The sequence below is a fragment of the Triticum dicoccoides genome, chromosome 2A, assembly GCF_002162155.2.
Source record: "Triticum dicoccoides isolate Atlit2015 ecotype Zavitan chromosome 2A, WEW_v2.0, whole genome shotgun sequence".
NCBI lineage: Eukaryota > Viridiplantae > Streptophyta > Magnoliopsida > Poales > Poaceae > Triticum > Triticum dicoccoides.
In genome coordinates this window covers 69,225,960-69,245,372 of record NC_041382.1, presented here as the reverse complement: position 1 = coordinate 69,245,372, position 19,413 = coordinate 69,225,960, and the positions used below count along the sequence as shown (strand labels likewise).

Below are 19,413 nucleotides of genomic sequence, written 5' to 3'. Positions count from 1 at the left end.
CGAGGAGGCGGCGCCGGGCGGTGATGGCGACCACGGCGGCGCGGCGGTCGGACGACGAGGCAAAGGGGCGGTGCGGCGAGGCGCTCGGGAGGAGGAGGCGGGGACCGGGCGTGGGGCGGAGAGGGCCGGCCTTGGGCCCAGCGGGCTTCGGCGGCGGCGAGGGCAGGAGCCACCACGTGGCGCTCGTCTATTGGCGCGGGGTGGTGTCCGGCACGGAGGTGGACATGTCTGGCGGCGGCGCGAGGAATTTTAGGGCTAGGGGGAGAAGAGACCCGGGATTTGAGGAGGGGGTTCTATATATGGACATAGAAGGAGCTAGGAGAGTCCAAATGAGGTGCGGTTTTCAACCACGCGATCGTGATCGAACGCTCTAGATGATGGAGAAGGTTTTGGGCCAAATTGGAGGGGTGTTGGGCTGCAACACACACGAGGCCTTTTCGGTCCCTCGGTTAACCGTTGGAGCATCAAACGAAGTCCAAATTGTACGAAACTTGATAGGCGGTCTACCGGTAGTAAACCAAGGTCGCTTGACAAGTCTCGGTCCAATCCGGAAATGTTTAATCCCCACACACGAAAGAAAGGTAGAAATGACCACCGGAGGAGAACGATGCACCGGAATGCAAAACGGACAACGGGGAAAATGCTCGAATGCATGAGATGAACACGTATGCAAATGCAATGCACATGATGACATGATATGAGATGCATGACAACGACAACAACACACGGAGACAAAAACCCGAACCCGAGAAAATAAAATAACTTAACGCCGGAAACGGCAAGAGTTGGAGTACATATTGGGAAAATCATATCCGAGGTGTTACACATATCCTTATTCCACGAAGGATAATTTTGACCAATGTCCAGTGATCTACTCCTAAATCACTATTGTACTCCCTTGCCAAAAACAGTGTAGGGTATACAATAGATCTGGTACACAGCATGGCATATTTTATAGAACCTATGGCCAAGGCATAGGGAATGACTTTCATTCTCTTTCTATCTTCTGCCGTGGTCAGGCTTTGAGTCTTACTCAGTTTCACACCTTGTAACACAGGCAAGAACTCTTTCTTTGACTGTTCCATTTTGAACTACTTCAAAATCTTGTCAAGATATGTACTCATTGAAAAACTTATCAAGCGTCTTGATCTATCTCTATAGATCTTGATGCTTAATATGTAAGCAGCTTCACCGAGGTCTTTCTTTGAAAAACTCCTTTCAAACACTCCTTTATGCTTTGCAGAATAATTCTACATTATCTCCGATCAACAATTCACATATACTTATCAGAAATGATGCACTGCTCCCACTCACTTTCTTGTAAATACAGGCTTCACCGCAAGTCTATATAAAACTATATGCTTTGATCAACTTATCAAAGTGTATATTCCAACTCCGAGATGCTTGCACCAGTCCATAGATGGATCGCTGGAGCTTGCATATTTTGTTAGCACCTTTAGGATTGATAAAACCTTCTAGTTGCATCATATACAACTCTTCTTTAATAAATCCATTAAGGAATGCAGTTTTGTTTATCCATTTGCCAGATTTCATAAAATGTGGCAATTGCTAACATGATTCGGACAGACTTAAGCATAGATACGAGTGAGAAATTCTCATCGTGGTCAATACCTTGAACTTGTCGAAAACCTTTTGCGACAATTCTAGCTTTGCAGATAGTAACACTACTATCAACGTCCATCTTCCTCTTGAAGATCCATTTAATCTCAATGGCTCGCCGATCTTTGGGCAAGTCAATCAAAGTCCATACTTTGTTCTTATACATGGATCTCATCTCAGATTTCATGGCCTCAAGCCATTTCATGGAATCTGGGCTCATCATCGCTTCCTCATAGTTCGCAGGTTCATCATGGTCAAGTAACATGGCCTCCAGAACATGATTACCGTACTTGGAGGGGATAACCCCAGTTAGTTTAGCGCTAACCTTTCCCCCACTATCACTGCCAAACGGGCCCCGCCCCAGTTAATTTGTTAAACTAATTAGGTGCTAATTACCCCTAAAACAGCCACTGGCATTGGGTCCCACCGCACTTAATTAGTCCCTGGTTTATATTCAACACTGATTAGTATATCACCCAATGACATGTGGGGCCCCCATGTACTGTTCATTTGGATAAGGCTCACACAGCCAGCCATTAACTTTGACTCTGGGCCCACTACCAGCCTCACGTGCAAAAGTGTGGGTACACTTTCTGGTACCCATAGCATTTAGATATTAAAATGATTTTCGAATTAAAGTAAATCTATAATTTCAGAAAATGTTTAAATCTTTGTCAATTCATATAAAATAAACCATAGCTCGGATGAAAAAGTTTTCTACATGAAAGTTTCTCAGAACGACGAGACGAATCCGGATACGCAGCCCGCTTGTCCGCCACACATCCCTAGTATAGCGAACACGCAATCTTCCCCCTCCGGTTCATCTGTCCGAAAACGTGGAATACCGGGAATACTTTCCCGGATGTTTTCCCCCCTTCGCTGGTTTCACCCCATACTGCGTTAGGTCACCTCTAGCACCGCGTATTGCCATATTACGCTTTGTGATGCTTTGATTGCTCTGTTATTTATTGTGTTCTCCCTCCGTTACTTCTTTCCGGTAGACCCCGAGGCTGTCGGCGACCCCCAGTTCGACTACGGTGTTGACGACCCATCCTTCTTGCCAGAGCAACCAAGCAAGCCCCCCCTTGATCACCAGATATCGCCTACTCTCCTCTATACTGCTTGCATTAGAGTAGTGTAGCATGTTACTACTTTCCGTTAAGCCTATCCTGATGCATAGCCTGTCCTTGCTACTACTGTTGTTACCTTTACCTGCAATCCTAATGCTTAGTATAGGATGCTAGTTTATCATCAGTGGCCCTACATTCTTGTCCGTCTGCCATGCTATACTATCGGGCCGTGATCACTCGGGAGGTGATCACGAGTATATACTATATACTTTATACATGATACATGTGGTGAGTAAAGTCGGGTCGGCTCATGGAGCACCCGCGAGTGATTCACGGATTGGGGGCTAAAAGGACCTTTGTCCCAACGGCCCTCTGTGTGGATCTTTGTGGCGAAGCGACAGGGCAGATTGAGACCACCTAGGAGAGAGGTGGGCCTGGACCTGGTCGGCATTCGCGGTTATTTCAAGATAACACGTTTAACGAGATCTTGGTATTTGATCTGAGTCTGGCCACTGGCCTATACGCACTAACCATCTACGCGGGGACAGTTATGGGCACTCAATGTCGTGGTATCAGCCGAAGCCTTCGTGACATCAGCGACTGAGCAGCGCGCGCCGGGTTGGACCGTGTAACGCAACTTCCTTTGTAATGGCGGTTGCTAGGTCTGCTCTCCGGCCGCCCTCGCAACGTGCAGGTGTGCAATGGGCGATGGGCCCAGACCCCTGCGCCATAGGATTTAGACCGGCGTGCTGACCTCTCTATTGTGCCTAGGTAGGGCTATGACGTGTTGATCTTCCGAGGCCAGGCATGACACAGGAAAGTGTGTCCGGCCAAATGGGATCGAGCGTGTTGGGTTATGTGGTGCACCCCTGCAGGGAAGTTAATCTATTCGAATAGTCGTGATCTTCGGTAACAGGACGACTTGGAGTTGTACCTTGACCTTATCACAACTAGAACCGGATACTTAATAAAACACACCCTTTCAAGTGCCAGATACAACCGATGATCACTCTCTCACAAGGCGACGAAGGGAGGATCATCGGTTAGGATTATGCTACACGATGCTACTTGGTGAACTTACCATCTACTCTCTTCTTCTGCTGCAAGATGGAGCTTACCAGAAGCGTAGTCTTCGACAGGACTAGTTACCCTCTCTTATTCCGGCATTCTGCAGTTCAGTCCACATATGATACCCTTATTCCATTTGATACCAATGCATACATATGTAGTGTAGCTCCTTGCTTGCGAGTACTTTGGATGAGTACTCACGGTTGCTTTGCTCCCTCTTTTCCCCTTTTCTATACTCGATTGCTGCGACCAGACGTTGGAGCCCAGGAGCCAGACGCCACCGTCGACGACGACTACTACTACTCGGGAGGTGCCTACTACTACGTGCAGCCTGCTGACGATGACCAGGAGTAGTTTAGAAGGATCCCAGGCAGGAGGCATGCGCCTCTTTCGATCTGTATCACAGTTTGTGCTAGACTTCTTAAGGCAAATTTGTTTAACTTATGTGTGTACTTAGATATTGTTGCTTCCGCTGACTCGTCTATGATCGAGCTCTTGTATTCGAGCCCTCGAGGCCCATGGCTTGTAATATGATGCTTGTATGACTTATTTTATTTGTAGAGTTGTGTTGTGATTTCTTCCCGTGAGTCCCTGATCTTGATCGTACACGTTTGCGTGTATGATTAGTGTACGATTGAATCAGGGGCGTCACAACGCCGGCCCCTGCCCCGACATCGCCGTCACCTCCCCTAGCCGCCCGAGGTAGCCATGGCCCGTGCCCTCGCCCGACGCCGTCGCCGATCGCCGCCCTGCCCCGACGCGTGTTGCACGCCCCGACCCGCGCGCCCCCTTCGTCGTCGTCGCCCTGCCCTACCCCGCCCCCTTCCTCGCCGGTCGTCGCCCCTGCCCCGTCGCCGTCCTCGCCGCCGAACACGCGCCCCTTGCCCCGTCGCCGTCCTCGCCGCCGAACCCGCGCCCCTGCCCCTCCCTTGGTGCGGCCGGCGCCGCCCCTCCCCTGTTCCTTTTTTTCATATATTATATGCTTGTTTTTTTTTCAGATTATATATATATATGTATATATGTGAGTATATGTATTGTGTATGTTGCTTCTTTTCAGATTTTTTTCATATATATGATGATTTGTATTTTGCTTTTTTATAAAAATGTATATATGCCTGTATGTTCTCTGTGTATATATGTTCATATATGCAAAAAATTTAGATTTATATATTTAGAAAAGGATTATCTATATATGTTCTCTGATTTAGTACATTTTAGGTTAGTTTCATTTTTAGAAAAGTTCTATATATTTAGGAGAGGAAAAAGGAAAATAAGAAGAGGAAAAGGGAGAAGAAGAGGAGAGGAAGAAAAGGAAGAGGAGAAGAAGAGGAGAGGGAGAAAAGGAAGAAGAGAAGAAGAAAGGAATAGAGGAGAAGAAGAAAAAATAGAAAAAAATTCTATTTTTTCTTCTTCTCCTCTTTTTTTCTTCTTTTTTTTCTTCAATCTTCTCCTCTATTCCTTTCTTCTTCTCCTCTTTTTATTTCTTCTTCGTCTTCTTATTTTTTATCGGGTCTGTCATCGTCGATATACCCGTGTCCCGATAACTTCAACACGAGGGGGGGTTCGACCTACCCCCTCCCCGATAATATTATTTTCCCATGTATGCATGCAAAAGTTACATTTTTAGAAAAGTTTTATATATCTAGCTAGGAAAGGTAGAAGAAGAAAAAGAATGAGAGGAAAAAGGAAAATAAGAAGAGGAAGAAAGGAGAAGAAGAGGAGAGGAAGAAGAGGAGAAATAAATAAGAAGAAGAAAAAAGAAGAAAAAAAATAGGAGAAGAAGAAAAGAATAGAGGAGAAGAAGAGAAAATAGAAGAAAGGAATAGAGGAGAAGAAGAGAAACTAGAATATTCTAGTTTCTCTTCTTTTTCTCTTCTTCTCCTCTATTCCTTTCTTCTTCTCCTCTTTTTTTTCTTCTTTTTTTTCTTCAATCTTCTCCTCTATTAATATCTTCTTCTCCTCTTTTTATTTCTTCTTCGTCTTCTTATTTTTTATCGGATATGTCGTTGTCGATATACCCCGTGTCCCGATAACTTCAACACGAGGGGGAGGGTTTGACCTACCCCCTCCCCGATAACATTATTTTCCCATGTATGTATGTCGTCGTTGTCGATATAACCCCCTCCCGGATAACTTCGACCGTGATAACTTATACCACGAGAGCACCCCCGGCCCTCTCGCTCGACCAAAACTCTCAAGGACACCCAAACCCTAAAAAAACGATGTCGGTCTCCTACCCCCTCCCGCCGCGCCCCTACCCTTGAAGCGTTGTCGAGGCCACCCCAAATCCGGAATAAGCTAGGTTTACGTTTGCCACTAATATATCCACATGCTGTCATGTTTGTGTAATAATTGCGATGTTGTAATATTTGCAGAAAGAATGGAGTTCGGACGAGACAAGGAACAAGAACAGGTGTTGGGGGACATAATCTTAGCCGGAGGTGATGTCATGTCGTATCTTAACAACAATGATGATCTGGAAGCAGAACAGGGTGAAGAAGAAGCAGGCTACGGTGATCGAAGAGTGGAGGAGGAAAGACATGATTATGATGGCTCCGGTGACCCAATGCTGGTGCAAGACGGAGCCCGTGGTGACGGTCTTCCCTTGTCATATGTCAGGTGGCGAGGACGTGTTGGTACGATCGAACAACTTGGTCATGGGGTACTTGTCGAGTGCCTCTTTGGCACGCAGAAAATTAATCAGTCGAAGTAGAGGCACCGTTTGGCATAACTGGAAACAGTTCCAAGATGAACAAACAAGGTCAAGTACTGGCAGCAAAGCAAGTATACATAGGAATCTTACTTGTGGAACCAAGGAAGCATGGCTAGAAGAGAGTATGCGTACAATCAGCCCAAGAATTAATTAACCTTGTGTAATTCTTCATCATCATCAGAGAAGTGAGAGGTGAGAGCTTGGGACTTTTCTATGACTGGAACGGTCCTTCATTCATGCAGAAAACAAAAGATACTGCTGAGCCGACTGACTGAATAGCACACGGTTCCAAACTCAAAAAGGTATAATTTTGACTATATCACAAGAAACCTCAACCATGAGGTTAGAACCTTACCAGCCATGAAGCCTATCAGGGTTGAGGACCTTGGGTCACAAGCCCAAGCCGCTGCAGGAGGCCAATCTTCTCCAAGACCTCCGACGTGTAGATGCGGTCAGACAGCATGGTCAGAATATAATTGTCGAGGGGCACGCAGAAAACGAATCAGTCCAAGCACAGGCGGGCGATGCAATTGAATCCCCAAATGAACAATTTAAGAGAAGAGGAAATTATCAGACCTCGCCTCGAGCGTGTGTTGGTGGCGTCGACCCAACAATTCATCTCCATGAAGGAAGACGGCCTGGACCCTATCGCACTACTCCCACTGCGCCCCGACCAGCTCACCTTAACCCCACGGCCATGCGCGCCGCCGCCGGCTCCCCTTGCAGTCGTGCCGCCCGCGCTGCACCACGGCAACCACCGCGGGCTAGCAGCAACAGCCTCTGCGCGCCACACTCACGGACGAGCTCCCTTCACCCGCCTAAGCCCCCCTGCCGCCTCCTTTCGACCGGAACCGCCACCAGCACCTGCTTCGCGCCGCTACTCGTCCGTCGTTGCCCTGCAGCCGCTGCCGCTGCTGATGCGCCGCTGCTCCCCATCGTCGTCGCCTCTCCGGCCGACCCCACAACCACCACCGGAGGAGCACTGGAGTCAATGGCGTCCCCCTCGAAGACCTTAGATGGCGAAGAGCCGAAGACGAATCAGGTGAGGAGTGGGAGGAGGCGCACACCATTGGAAGATCTTGCAGCGCCAGGTTGTGGCCTTGAGGGTGATCTGATCGGGGTCAGTTTCTATTTTTCGTGCGTGATTGTAGGGGTCACCGCTGGCGGAGTTTTTTTCGTCCGCTCTTTGAAATCGCTAAACGCACTATTGATGAGGGTTGATTGTTATGTTGATGGTTAGATCTAAATGAGAGGGGATAATCGTGTGGCTCCCATTGATTTGGGTTGTTCTGTGTATGTTAATCTGGATGCACTTAGCGATAAATATATTTGCTTGTTTAATAGTTGTAGAGATGTAGAGATAAAGAAAAGTACAAATTCTTTGCATGGATGAAAAAATAGTTCATGAAGTGAATATTTTTTTTAGAACGAAGGCTCAAGAAGAGCCCGGCTTTGAATTAACAAAGTCATCAACCGGCCATGAGTACAAGAACAAGAACACCACACAACATCGGCCAAACGATACAAGGGGGCTGCAAGAACAGCTTACAACACTACACCTACAACCAGCAAACAGAAAATAAACTATGAAGAACTGCTAGTTGAGGATAAGCCCACTACAGCAAGGCACCAATATGACTATGAGTGCAGCCGCGAGGATCAGCACCGGCAAAGGAATCGAACACAGGACTGGAAACCAGCAGAGGAGATGACCCAACACCTGCCCTCTCTAACATCGAAGGGGATCCCTTCCCCTCGCCTAGGCTCGAAGGCGCCGCACCGTCAAATGAAGAGACGCTCACCCGAGAGCTTGAGCAATGGTTGGTCTCGAGACTGGGCCCATCACAGAGCACGACCACAAGTCGGAGCACACACACAACAGCAACACCGCAGACACCAAAGGCGGCCAATCGTAGAAGGTAAGCCGCCGAAAGAGTTGCCGAAGTGAAGGAGCTATCGAGCCACAGGGACTCGATAGACACCAGCCGCCCACCTACACGCTGCAGCACGCAACCCCAAAACACCAATCTTCCCCAAGCGGCGCCTTCAAGGAGGACACGACGCACCTGGCGCCGCCGCCGCCCATCCAGCAAGGATTCGGGCTTTCGCCCGGGAACATTGGCCGGGGTGTGGAGGGGAGCCCACAAGGGCGACTCCAGGGAGTAGAACGACGCCAAAAGGCGCCGCCGCCGCTGTGCTGGAAAAGACCAAACAAGGGTTTCCCCCGGGCTCAACCCACACCACCAGTTTGGGGCGCACCCCGCCGGCACCAGATCCAGCGGCTAGAGGCCCCAAATCGAATGAGCCAGCGGAGGCAGAGAGCAGAGAGGGGAGCCTGACCTTCAGATCTGGAGCGGAGGAAGGATGACCTCGCCGCCCCACGGCCGCAATCCGCCTGCTCCTCGCCGCCCGAGCAGCCGAGGAAGCCAGCTCGCACCTCCCACGCACACCGCCAGCCGGAGACGGCGCCACCTCGCCGCCAAGGGCCGCCGCCCTGGATCCGGAGTCCTTCTCGAGAGAGAAGCGACGGAGACCTCGCCGCCACCGTCATCAGCAGCCGCACAGGCGTTGCCCGGCGACCGCCTCGGGTGACGGCAAGGGAGGGAGGGAGGATGGAGAGGGGCGGCGCCGGGGAAACCCTAGGCGCCCTCGAGCCGCCCTGGGGAGGGCAGCGCGAGGGAGAGGGGGGGACAGAGGTCCGGAGATCTGAAGTGAATATTCTACAGCCAACATAGTTCATGTTACCCTGATCTATTGCCAAAAGACGTACCAATTAGTAGTTGGGATGGCTACTAGCAACATCACTTAACAAATCCTGGAAACAGGGTTTTTAGTTTTCCAGGTTAATGCATTTATGATGTTTTTAGTTTTTCGGATTTTTTTTTTGAGGGGAACCAAGTTTATTCATTCATAAGCCACAGAACGTGGAATACATCTCGGATCATGGGGTTGGCCAAGCCACACGTGGCGCCCCTGACCTAAAGAACGAGCAAACTTGGCTATGCTATGAGCATCGTTATTCGAGTTTTGACTTTTAAAAATGAAATTACAAGTAAACATGGTAGCTCTATGAAGTATCGCTGAAACAATGGTTCCATATTTTCCACGGTTGGAATTGTGGATATCCATGACCACCTGCTTCGCATCAGATGCCAATATGAAATTCTGCACAAGCAGGTCTTCAGCCAACGCTATTCCCTCCCTATGTGCAATAGCTTCCAACGTCGCCGGGTCTTGGAGTCCCCGTACAACTAGAGCCGAGCTACCCATGTAGTTACCTTGGTCATCTCGACAGACTGCAGCTGCGACACCTCCCCTGGCTGAGACCCCGGCGTCAACATGGATTTTGGTGTATCCTGCCGGTGGTGCCTTTTGTCGTCTATTTCCCCTGGACACTGTTGCAGCGCCCATACTCGATGATGCCCTCGGTTCCCTTAGGATCTCTAGATCTCTAATATATCTGTTGATAAACATATGTGTTGCTTGAGGGCTTTGAAAAATTCCTTCATGAATAGCTTTCCTCCTAGAGTACCAAATTGCCCAGAGTGTTACCGCAACTTTAATGAATTGCATGTGAGGTAACGTATCCATTAGTGAGAAGAGCCAATGACGAGCATGTGGTTCCGTCGTTGCAATGAGTTGCTGAGCGATGTCATCATCCACCAGCGCCCACGTACACCGAGCAACAGTGCACTCCAGCAATGAGTGTCTCCAAGAATCTGGTCCTCCACATAACCCGCATGCATCAGAATTTGTCATATGGCGGTGAGCTCGAACATCTTCTGTTGGGATTGAGTGCTTGGACAACCTCCACAAAAACATTCGAATCTTACCCGGTACTTGAGTTTTCCACAACATCTTCCAAGGTTTCTCTTCGGTGTTTGTACTTGAGGATCCAGCCGATTCCTCCAGCCACGCCTCCCTTCTCAATTTCGTTGCCACAAGCATTCTATAGCTGATTTTACTGTGAATACTCCGCTCCTCTCAAAATGCCAGCTCCAATAATCCTCCACATTCCTTGTGCACAAGGGTATGCCCATGATGGCCGGAATGTCCATTGGCATAAACACGTCATGCAACCTCTGAAAATCCCACGTTGCCGAGGTAGCATCTATTAGTTCAGACACCATCACTGGGGGGTTTGGAACCCTACTCCCATACGATCTCAGCATCTCGTCCTGAGGTATCCAGTTATCGTTCCATATATTAGTTGTTGTTCCATTGCCAATTCGCCTGATCAAACCCTGTTTCAAAACATCTCTTCCTTCAATGATAGCTCTCCATATCTGGCTAGGGTGGTTGCCGAGGGTAGCCTGCAAAATTGATGAGTTTGGATGATAAACACTCCTTACCACACGGGCGCTCAATGACTCTGGATCTTGCAACATGCGCCATGCTTGCTTCCCTAACATAGCCAAATTGAATAGTTCGAAATCTTTGAAGCCCAAGCCGCCCATGCCTTTTGGTTTTGTCATTTCCCTCCATGAGACCCAGTGTGGTTTACGGTGACCATCTTTACTGCCCCACCAAAATTTTCGAATTAACATATTGAGATGCTCGTAGAGCCCTCTAGGCAATTTAAAACAAGACATAGAGAAAACAGGTACCGCCTGAGCTACTGCTTTGACCAGAACTTCCTTCCCAGCAGATGACATTGTTCTCTCTATCCAACCCTGTATCTTGTTCCACAATCTGTTTTTCAAATATTTAAAGGCCCCATTCTTTGATGTCCCAATATCAGATGGCATGCCCAAGTATTTTTCATTGAGGGTTTCACTTGGCACATTAAGGATTCCTTTAATTTCGTCTCTCACCGACTCTGGAACTCCCTTACTAAAAGAGATTGAGGACTTATCATAATTGATGCGCTGACCAGTTGCATTACAATATATATCCAACAGCTGGTGCACCTCCTGAGCACCCATACCATTCGCCTTGAAAAACAGCAGGCTGTCATCTGCAAATAATAGATGGTTGACTGGTGGTGTCGTAGGCGCCACTTTCAGACCATGAAGATTTGATGACTCACTTCTATATTTTAGGAGGCACGAAAGGCCCTCTGCCGCAATCAAGAACAGGTATGGGGATATGGGGTCCCCTTGTCGTATACCACAAGAAGGTTTGAACTCCTGCAACTTCTTTCCATTGAATAACACTGAAAATTTGACGGTGCTTACCATTCCCATTACTATATCAACCCAGTTGTTGGTGAAACCCAACTTAAGCATCATTGCCCTCAGATAAGTCCATTCCACCTTGTCATAGGCCTTCATCATATCAAGCTTAAGAGCACAGTGCTGATTTCCCTTGGCCTTGTTGCGTTTCATAAAATGAAGGCATTCATACGCAGTTATTATGTTATCTGTTATCAATCTCCCAGGGACAAAAGCAGACTGCTCCTCAGAAATTATGTCAGGCAGAACAAGTTTCAATCGATTTGAGATAACCTTGGATGCAATTTTATACAACACGTTGCAAAGACTAATGGGCCGAAATTGTGACAAGAGGGTAGGGTTTTTTACCTTCGGGATCAGAACCAATATGGTCTCATTTATGCATTCTGCTGATTCTGTACCCATAACAATTCTCAACACCGCCCTAGTCACCTCTTCGCCACAGACATCCCAATGACACTGGAAAAAATGCGCCGGAAAACCATCGGGCCCCGGGGCCTTTAAAAGGAACATCTGAAAAAGCGCATTCTTCACCTCTTGCGAATTGTACGGAGCATTTAACTTATCATTCATATCAGATGTGACCCTGCATGGCACTGTATTAAGAACCCGGTCCATATCATTGACTCCCTCAGACGTATATAGGTTTTTATAAAAGGTTGTAGCCAATTCTTCCATTTACACGCCATCGCAAAAAAAAATCTTCCATTTCCACCTCGTCAGTTGTTAACTGACCATCCGGGCGTTGCAGATTTTTAATTTGATTTTTACGGCGCCTTCTGCTCGCCCTAAGGTGAAAATAATAGGAATTTTTGTCGCCATGCTGCAGCCATTCCAGACGGGCCCGTTGGCGCCACAGCAGTTCTTCTCGGTGGTAGAGGTCCACCAGGCGCTCTTTTATTTTTAGTTCCCTGTGCGCGGGTCCCGTTCGTCCTGGGATCCCCCGCAGCCTATCCAGCTCCGTCTGCAGCTGGCGTATCTCGCCCCTGACAGAACCAAAATGCGTCCGATCCCAAGCAGATAGGTTCCCCGCCAATTGCTGCAGCTTTCCATGCATGTCTGCAACCGAGTCTGCAGGTTTCTCCTTCCAACCCGTGCCTACACAATTAAACAAGTCTGGCTCTCTTTCCCACATCAGCTCATACTTAAAAGCTTTGGGTGCTCTCCTGCATGCCTGGACGTCTTGATATTTTAGCAAGATGGGGATGTGATCGGATGTAGCTGCTCTTTTGTGCTCAAGTGCATGCAATGGGAACGCCATACACCATGCAGTACTAGCCACACATCTGTCTAGCCCAACTCGAGTAAACGAGCCCCCTGTAACCTTTTTCTCAAATGTCCATCCCTTGCCCGTATAGCCGATATCTGTCAGTCCGCATGTGTCCAAAGCATCGCGGAACACATCCATTTGGGCCTGGCTACGCTGGCCTACTCCATCATGCTCATGTGCGTGAAGCACTTCGTTAAAATCGCCGATAACAGCCCAGGGGAGATTGCTATTGCTTGCAATGCCTCGGAGCATATCCCAAGTTTTGTACCTCTCCGGAACCTGCGCTTCTCCATAAACAAAGGTCACCCGTGTTCTAGTATCTACTAGATCATCAACCAGCACATCAATATGATACTCCGAGTAACCAGCAATTTCTACCTTTATTGAATTATTCCAAAAAATTCCAAGACCACCACTCCTACCAGTGCTACTAACTGCAAAACTATTATCAAAGTTTAAGGTGCTAGACAAACTCTCTACTCGAGTTCCCTCGATCTGGGTTTCTAAGATGCAGAGGATCGAGGGGGCAAACTGCCTCGCCATATCGCGAAGCTCTCGAACTGTCGCCGGTTTGCCAGCGCCACAACAGTTCCAAGCTAGGACACTCATTGGGCCCGGCGGCGCCCGTCGCTAGGGCCCGCCAAACTTGGTTTTGCAGCAACACTGGTTCCCTCCTTGCCTTCACTGGCCTTGACCCTTTTTGGTTCCCGCTTTGGGGCAGGGCTGACCGAATTCACACCTGCTGGCACAATCGCTAGGTGGTTGTCATTAAGGTCAGCCGGGGACTGATCCTTCAAAATCAGTGTAGCATCTCTGTCACTCCTTTTTCTGTTTCCATCCAGCATCTCGATGTCAGCAACCATAGCAGGGTCGCTTGCGTGAATAGTTCCAAACTCCTCCGCATCCCTCTCTCTCCCGGTCCTTGCACTGGCTCGGCCAGCACGGCCTCTTCCTCCCCTTCGTCCGCGCCCGCCACTAGGGCCAGCACCTGTCCTCATAGCCCATGATGCACGGAGGTCTTTGAAGAACAGTTTTTTTGGTGCGTGTATACCATCACCCTGTTCCTTGAAAACATGGCCAAGATGCCCGCACACTGCACACCAATCAGGGAGTTTTTCATACTTGACTATAGATTTGGCGCTCACCATCTCTGATCATTGAGACCGCATTCTTTAACGGTTGAAAGACATTGACCTTGACCCGCACACGGTACAAGTTGCCCGCAAAGTCCTGAGATTGTGGTTCCGTGAAGATAACCTCACCCACCTTGCCTGCGAGAGCTGTGACGAGATGGGCATACTTGTCTGGGACGTCATGGATCTGAACCCAAATGTCCATTGTATCCAGGGCTACCATGGACGGCTGAGTGACCCCATCATACGGTGATATGACTGCGTTTCCGCGGAAGTTCCATGGGCCGTCCTGCATGACCCGCTCCCAATCCCCCAAACAGGAAAATTGCACCGTGTAAAGATTGTCTTCCAGAGGGCGGAACTTGCAATCATGCACTAGATCCCAGGCCACTCGCATGTTCTTGAAGAACCAGAAGTGGCTATAGGGCTTGTTGATGTGGACACGGGCTACGGCGATCCATCTCACCGCCTCTGGAGGTGCCTCTTTCTCGTCGTAGACGACGTCGTCCAAGTCTTCCTCGCGAAGTCCAAGCTCCGCCATCATCTTTGCTATCTCTCCAGCGGGATTTCCTCCAGGCGCCCTTGCCGTCGAGGAGCTGCCCGCTGCCATAACTCTGGAACCCTAACCCGACTTTAGATCCAATCGGGTGTTGCAGGGGCCCTAACTCCCTTCTCACGGTTGAGGAGTCGACCTAGGTCCCGCAGTGACAAAGGGTCACCCCGAGATCGGCCCGAGTCAAGACCAGAGGTGTGATCGGGGGAGGGAAGGAAAAGCTCGACGGCGGCGACAGAATCGCCCCGGGAGAAGAAAACCCTAGCAGAAAATGCATGTACGCGCAGTTTTTCGGATTAATGCATTTACGCTGTATGAAAACCTCACCGGCCGGCCCTGCGCTCGCGTAAGGCAACAAATAGGGGCGCCCGCGGGGAACCAAACTCGGGGCCCATATACCTTGCGTTCTGCGAGACCTAGGGAAAACCCTCCCTGAATGGGAGGGCGAATTGGGCCAGCCCAGGCGTGCGAGAGGCCGTTTTTTTCTTCTTCTTTTTTACTTTTTATGTGTTCGCTTTTGCTTTATTTTTTAATTTGTTTATATTATATTATGTATATATACATATATATATATATACATTTTAAAAAATACAACAAATATTAGCTAAGCATTAGAAAAATGTTAAATGTGTATAGAGAAAATGTTTATACATATATGAAAAATGTATAAAAAACATGTGTCCGAAAAGAAGATCTTGTATTTTAAAAAATGTTAATCAGGCATTTAGAATAAATGTTGAACATGTATTTGAAAAACGTTAATCAAGCATTTGAAAAATGTTAACATGTCTAGAGAAAACGTTGACCATCTATTAAAAAAATGCCAAAAAATTTAATCATGTATATAAATATATTAATCAAGCATTTGAAAAAAATGTTGAACAAGTATTTGAAAAGGGTTAATCAAGCAATTGAAAAATATTAAATTTATATAGGACTTGTTTACCATGTATTAAAAATGATGATTTTTTATCATGTATATAAAAATGTGAAACAAGCATTTGAAAAAATATTGAACAAGTATTTGTAACAGGTTAATCAAGCATTAGAAAAATGTTAAATTTGTTTAAAAAATGTTGACCATGTGTTAAAAACATGATAATATTGCATTAAAAACTGTTAATCAACAATTTAAAAAATGTTCGATTTGCATATAAAAAATGTTGACCATTTTAGAATATGTTAATATTATATTTGAAAAAATGTTAATAAAGAATTTGAAAAAGTTTAGAAGTGTATATTGAAAAATGTTGACCATGTTTTCAAAAAACTATTAACACACAAAAAATATTGTATTTGAAAAATGTTAATCAATCATTTGAAAAATGTTGAAAATGTGTATAAAAATATTTACCTAAATTTATACGAAAAAATCTTAAATGTGAATTAGAAAAATGTTGTTGACATAAACGAAAAATGCAGAATGGTAACCAACAGAATGAAAGGAAACAAAAACTGAAAACTGAAAAAGAAACAAAATAAATCAAAGAAAAAATAAAATGAATAAAACTAAAGAAACAAATGAAAAGAACGGAGAAGAAAAAAAGAAAAGAAACGAAAAAACAGCCGGAGACAACCGACTTGACTCACTTCAAGTATTCTCGTCTCCTTTTTTTTTGAATGTTTTTATTGCTTACCACATGTGTCATATGGTAGGTCTCACCCCCTTTACTTAACACGAACAATAGCTCCAGCGATCGATCCCTCATGCTCTCCTTTTCCCTTCCCTTTTTCTTTAATTCTGCACGAAATGGACCAGCCCGATTACTGTAGCCGCTTCAGTGAGGCTGAACTCAGTGCGGAACTTGACCCAAAACCTATTTTTACTCAGCCAGGCTGAACTGGGCCGCAAACGCAGCTGGCCCACAAATGATCTAGTCCGAAACGAAGGCCGTTGTAGCCCAAGACAATAGCACTATACAACTCCTGCTATTTCTCAAGGAAAAAAAAACATACAACTCCTGCTCTGCGGTGGGCGGTTGGCATCTCCCCTCGCCTAGGGTTATCCCGAGCCGCCGTCAAGCGGGCACGGACGGAACGCCGCCGCCCTCGAAGAAGGACAAGGTGAGGCCCTCGCTCCGCCGCTTGGCTGCTGCCCTCTTTCTCTCCTCGCGTCCTAGGCAGGGTCTGATGTGCCGGACTGATTGATTGGCTCGATTTTCAGGGGCTCGTTAACCTCCCCCAACTCTATCCAAGGCAGCTGATTTTCTTGATCCTTTGTTAATAGCAGAACAATAATTGTTCTGCGAGTGGAAGAGCGTCCGTTTACAGGGATTTCGAAAGACGGACGGGGTGGTTGATTTTGTAGGCCGTGAGATGATCCTTTTTACAGGCTGCAATCCCCTCCTCCACCAGCAATAGCAAACGTGTGGATGTGGATTTACCACGCGGTCGAACATACTCGTAAATTATAGTCCGTCTTCTCCAGCGTAAATCATTGTGTCAACGCGGTCGTCAGGCTGTTGTCTGTACGATTCGGTTTCATCTCAGAGAGAGAGAGAGAGAGAGAGAGAGAGAGAGAGAGAGAGAGAGAGAGAAGAGAAGAGAAGAGAAGAGAAGAGAAGAGAGAGAGAAGTCGGGGATTCTCGACTTCTGTCTCCTCTTGTGTCTGAAAAATACAGACGAGCGCTTTGGAAGGCATACTGGACTCGGAGGAGGTTATTGTAGCGGGCTGTTCAGGGCTCCCTGGACTCGGAGGTTATTATCCATGGAGTCAGATAGTGCGCGCCGCCATGTAAGTTCTTCTTTGCTACCTGCTCTGCCTACTCCTATATACTGAAGTTCCAAATAAATGATCTTACACATCACAAAAAATGCAGTGTTCTTGCTAGAGATGATGCAACGATTACTTATGCTTAGAACCTTCTATTCTTTGCATGTTGACCTGACTGTATCCATGGATGATATATATTCTTGTTGCAGAAAGGCGAGGAAGATAGGCTCAGCGCGTTGACCGATGACATTTTAATCTCTATCTTGGGGAGAGTCGACCTTGCCATGGCAGCAAGGACTAGCGTGTTGTCAACGCGGTGGAGAAACTTGCCGTGGCTACTTCCTGATCTCAAACTTCATGTCACGGACTTCCTTAGTGCCCCATGTACAGGGGCTGCACACACTGATCAAGCAATGGCGTCTCTGACAAGAGCCACTAGCAGCTTCTTGGCTCAGCCCCGCAGGGAACACACCATCTCAACACTATGCCTCAAGCTTTACCTCATGGGCAACTATTCGCGTGACATTGGCCTGCTAGTTAGCAATGCCATTGACAGCGAGATGCTAAAAGATTTGGAACTTGCCATTTTAACTGAGAAGGAGGTCAAGGACTCCGACAACGAGGTTATGTTACGGCAAGCTCGGGATGTGGATGGATTTTTCAGTGAGTACCCTAGTGTTCTTCGCTGCCTCACAAGGCTTCATCTACATAATGTTCGCTTCGCCGAACGCGACATGAATCACCTCCTGTTTGATTGTTGCAAGCAATTGCTGCACCTTCGTCTGGACCACTGTGACACCGGGGACTTATCTGTATGGAAGATCAATGCGCCACATTCGAATCTCAGAGTTCTAGAAGTCTACTTGTCATTGAAAAGAGCTGAGGTGCTCTGCCTTCCAAAACTAGAGCGGGTCCGTTGGCAGGTACTGAGGGGCCACAATTCTGTCTTGCACCTGAGAACGAGTGTAGGAGGCATCAACACCGATGTGCTTGGTGAGCTCATGCTTAACAGGATCACGGTCAATGCTGAGTGCCCCAGTGCTGTCGGAGAGCAGAGGGGTCGGTGTAGCAGTGGAAACACCAAAATCCTGAAGAAGCCATCGTAGCCAAGTAATTTCTGCAGTCACGGACGCCATAGCTCGCAGCTCAGCCTCAGCACTGGAGCGAGATACAGCATTCTGCTTCTTGGTCTTCCAGGCAATCAGGGAGGAGCCAAGAAAAACACAATAGGCAGAGAGAGAGCGGCGATCAGTGGGATCGCTGGCCCAGGTAGCATCACAGTAGGCCTGAAGCTGAAAAGAGCCGGAGCGAGGGAAGAATAAGCGACGAGTCACGGTACCACGAAGGTAACGAAGAACACGAAGAAGGTGACTGTAGTGAAGTTGAGTGGGAGCAGAGACAAACTGACTTAGAATGTGCACAGCATAAGAAATGTCAGGACGAGTGATGCCTAGATAGACAAGGCTCCCAACAAGATGGTGGTAGCGTGTGGGATCTGCAAGGGGTTCACCCTCACCAGGACGAAGATGGAGACCAAACTCCATAGGAGTGTCAACCGTGCGCTGATCAGTGAGGCAGGCACGAGTGAGAAGATCTTGGATGTACTTCTCTTGAGAGAGATAAATACCCTCAGGGGAAGAAATGATCTCAAGTCCAAGAAAGTAGCGAAGAGAACCCAAATCAGTCATCAAGAATTGCTCATGTAGACGTTTCTTCACAAAATCAATGAATTGGTGGTCAGCCCCTGTGATAATCATGTCATCAACATAGAGTAGTAAAAGGGTGCGACCGCGAGGAGAAGTGTGAATAAACAGAGCAGGATCATGAACACTAGCAGAGAACCCGATCCTTGTGATGACGGCGGAGAAACGCTCAAACCAGGTACGAGGAGCTTGTTTCAGCCCGTAAAGAGCGTGCCGAAGGCGACAGACAGTGCCATCAGAGACAGTATAGCCAGGAGGCGGCTGCATATAGACCACTTCCCGCAGCTCACCATTCAAGAAGGCATTCTTGACATCTAATTGAGAGATGGACCACTGCCGAACAGCAGCAACAGCCAAAAGAGTGCGAACAGTGGTCATGTGAGCAACAGGAGCAAA

General features: G+C 47.6%; 1 protein-coding gene across 1 annotated transcript; it reads left to right on the top strand.

Annotated features, from left to right (window-relative positions):
• Nucleotides 1-17,008: 17,008 nt before the first annotated feature.
• LOC119357615 lies at nucleotides 17,009-18,776 on the top strand (the record flags this gene model as incomplete). Its single annotated transcript, XM_037624502.1, has 2 exons — nucleotides 17,009-17,335; nucleotides 17,524-18,776. Coding segments are annotated over 2 exons (1,224 nt in total), but the record flags the coding sequence as incomplete, so codon positions are not given.
• Between the last annotated feature and the right edge of the window lie 637 nt (nucleotides 18,777-19,413).